Genomic DNA, 3,404 nt, shown 5'->3' with positions numbered 1-3,404 from the left:
GAGAAAGATGGAGAGAAGCGAGAGAGAGAGAGAGAGAGAGAGAAAGCGAGAGAGCGAGAGAGAGAGAGAATTTTCTTTTCCATTCCTTATTCCTCATTTCTGGCACGACGAATGTAAGGAAGGGCGTTGGTTGAAGGTCGGGCACGAGGCAAGGGCGAAGACGGTGGAGAATATATGGATAATCACGGAGAGTTTGAATATCCTTTACCGGGAGAATTGGACGAGGTTGGCCGCCCAGGAAATCGCGCGTTTCCAGGATCAATTGGTGAAAAGGATCACGGAGGACGTGATCGCGACCCAAAACGGGGGGACGCAAGCAGGCGGCTCGGCCACGGATCCCGTCACGGAACGACGGATCCCGGAATACGAGTGGAACTTCGCCAAGGCGTTTCTGTACTCTCTCACCGTGTTGACGACCATCGGTAAGTGTTCGACATTCTCGTTCTATTATTATCGCGTTGTCGTAACTTACGTCCAAGAGGTATTTTGGGATTTTGCGCGAACAAAATTTCATATAGGATTGTTGATTTTTTCGTTGTTGTCTCGAGTTAACGAAGAACGCAACGTCGAAGAATTACGTAGAATGATTCACATGTGAATTCATTTTATTGGATTATTTTTTGATCGGTTTTTAATTTCTAATGTGGCTCAAATTTTCCAAAGGATTTTAGCTCTTTTCTTAAGTTTATGGAATACGCCAAAAAATTTTTAAATGATTCGTAAATTTATTTTAGTGGAATATTTTTATTTATCTCTTCTCTAGTATGGCTCAAATTTTTCCAAGTATTTTACCTCTTGTCTTAACACGACGTTACTCATGTCGATGGAGATAGTTATTTATCCTTCTCTAGGGCAGCTCATTTTTTATCTAGTCTTATATAACCTACATCGAAGTATTTAAAATTTTGTGCGAGCAAAATATTCCATTTTATTGGAATATTTTTATTAATCCATCTTTATCGTGACTCAAATTTCCCCAAAGATTTTATCTCTAGTATCTCTTGAGTAACCTACGTCGAAGAATTTAAAATTTTGTCCGAGCAAAATGTTCCATTTTGTTGGATTATTTTTTATTAATCCATCTCTAGTGCGGCTCAAATTTTCCCAAGAATTTTACCTCTTGGTCTTCGGTTAATGGAACACTATAAATCTGACAAACCAAATTTACGCGTTGCAATTTCTTATCGCGCAATTCCGTCGTAAAATCTTTTACGGTCCACCCGTAAAACACTTGGAGATAGGTATGCAAAATTGCGCCGGTTATATCCCTTTGGGAAAAAAATTAGAATCGCGATTTGAAACGCACGACGATTGACCACCTGTCGCCTATAATTTTCCAAGCATTCATTTCGTCGTTCGAAAGAAATATATATCTATATATATATATATAAATCAATATTGAACAAACAATAATATTTAACAAAAATTTATATTAAATTATAAAAAATATTTATATTAAAAAAAACACGCATAAGAATAAAGAAGGAAAAAAAATAAAGAAATAAATTTAAATGTCTATGTAAGCTGAACGAACAACGTCCATTGATGACGACGTCGAATCTTTGAACGCTAATGAGAGTTCCTTCGATATTCCATTCGACGCCATTCTCATAAATCATCTTCCAAAATATCAAGTCTTCCTTAAGCGTGAACGCGTCCATTGTTCGTCGATGAACGCAGAGAGTCATATTCCTTTCCAAAATTATATTAATAGCGGAGGAACGAAAAATTCAACTGAACGACGCTAATGAATACTCTGTAAACCGTAAAGATCCATTTCAAACTCGAAATTGTCTCATTAGAACTCGAAAACTATCGGGTTCTAGTTCCAAATCGTGAAGCGTCTATGCGTCTCTCTCTATCGTATACATCGCTTCGAACGTAAAGCGAACAGCCTCGTTGTAGATAAGGTTGGAACCTTTCCGTTCCCCGAGGCCGGATCCAAATATTGTAGAAAGGAAGAACGCAAGAAAAAAAAGAGAAAAAAACTCGAAACGTGCATCGGTAATAAAATTCGATATAATTGAACGAACGTTATTGTTATGGAAGAAACTCGGATTTTGCAAAAAAGAGAATTTCTTCGATTTTCGATTCGAGAAAATCGAGAAAAATTTGCTTCGAATATGATCGAAACTTGGAAAATTTGGTTAAAAAAATTTCGTATCTTGGAACGGGACGTGTTTCTCTTTTTTCTCTCTCTCTCTCTCTCTATCTGCTAAATGCGAGAAACGAGAAAACGAAGGTGGGAGAGGGGGGAATTTTCACGTATTCGGAACGATCTTTGATAAAAACGTACGGTTGTATCAGTTTTGCGCGCGTGAAAAACGCGAAGCGGAGGAAGGGGAAAAAAGGAGAGAGGAAAAAGAAAAGAAAGAAAAGAAAGAAAGAAAGAAAGAAAAATAGGATAGGAAGCAACAAGAGTCGGTGGTTGCGAGGTTGAAAGGGTGAGGGCCGAGGTATATAGCGAGCATCAATTTTCAAGGCAAACAAAGTCCAACATTAACGTGTAATGGCCGTGGCCCCGGCCGGCCTTCTGTTGTCCGTTTTACATGCTCCGAATAGTAGAGGCGCGCATCTGTAAAACTGACAATTTCAAAGCGTCCGGCTTCCCGGCGTTCGAATCCAGTGACGTCACGTCCGATCGTTTACTCTGGTTATTACTGAAACAGATTGGAAGTCTATGAGTTTTGTGGATATTGCAAAAAAGGAGAGGGAAAGGGAGAGAGAGAGAGAGAGAGAGAAAGAGAGAGAGGAAAGAGGAGAAGGGGAAAAGTAAATAAAAGAATCGCGAAATGGGCGAAACGTGTGCACGGCAATAAGCAATAAGATACGAACCAACTTATCGAATTATTCTTGTATTCCTTTCTTTTTTTCTATCCTTTTTTTTCCAACGAAATTTCCAACTATATATTTATATATCAAATATACAACTTGTATTCGTGTTTTTCAAAAAAAAAAAATATCGAACATTGATAAAGAAAATATGCATAACTCTCTCGATATTTTTTTTTTTTTTTTCTCTTTCTTTTTTCCTTTTCGAATATTCGAGAATATTTTAACATGAAATTTCGTTCGCGTATATCGATCCTATCGATAGCTATTCATACGTAAGCGATAGTAGCGATAGGGAAAAAAATTTAGCGCGACATCGGATAGGATGAAATATTAGGGTCGACCGTTCATTTATCCATGATGGAACGGTGTTGTTCGAGCAAGGACATGGGACACGGCCGCGTTTCACGTAGAAAAGCGTGGAGGGGTTCGTTCGATCGACTCTAAAATACGTATAATCTGCATGTTGAATGAATCCAAGCTTTAAAGAGCGCAGATTTTTGTTTTTCGCGCAGAGAGGTGTAGTTGAAGCTGAATAGCTTCTATGCCGGCGAGAACTATCGTTTTTTGTT

At 38.4% G+C, this 3,404-nt stretch overlaps 1 protein-coding gene across 1 annotated transcript in view; it reads left to right on the top strand.

Annotated features, from left to right (window-relative positions):
- LOC102678028 (TWiK family of potassium channels protein 7-like) overlaps positions 1–3,404 on the top strand; it is a 48,328-nt gene that overhangs the window by 1,970 nt on the left and 42,954 nt on the right. The window contains exon 3 of the mRNA XM_006614842.2: positions 119–422. Within this exon, the coding sequence (XP_006614905.1) occupies positions 119–422 (304 nt within the window). The remainder of the gene's footprint in view (positions 1–118; positions 423–3,404) is intronic.

The sequence above is a fragment of the Apis dorsata genome, unplaced genomic scaffold, assembly GCF_000469605.1.
Source record: "Apis dorsata unplaced genomic scaffold, Apis dorsata 1.3 scaffold_198, whole genome shotgun sequence".
Classification (NCBI taxonomy): Eukaryota; Metazoa; Arthropoda; class Insecta; order Hymenoptera; family Apidae; genus Apis; species Apis dorsata.
The sequence above is the reverse complement of the archived record's forward strand: the minus strand, read 5'-3'. Positions and strand labels throughout refer to the sequence as shown.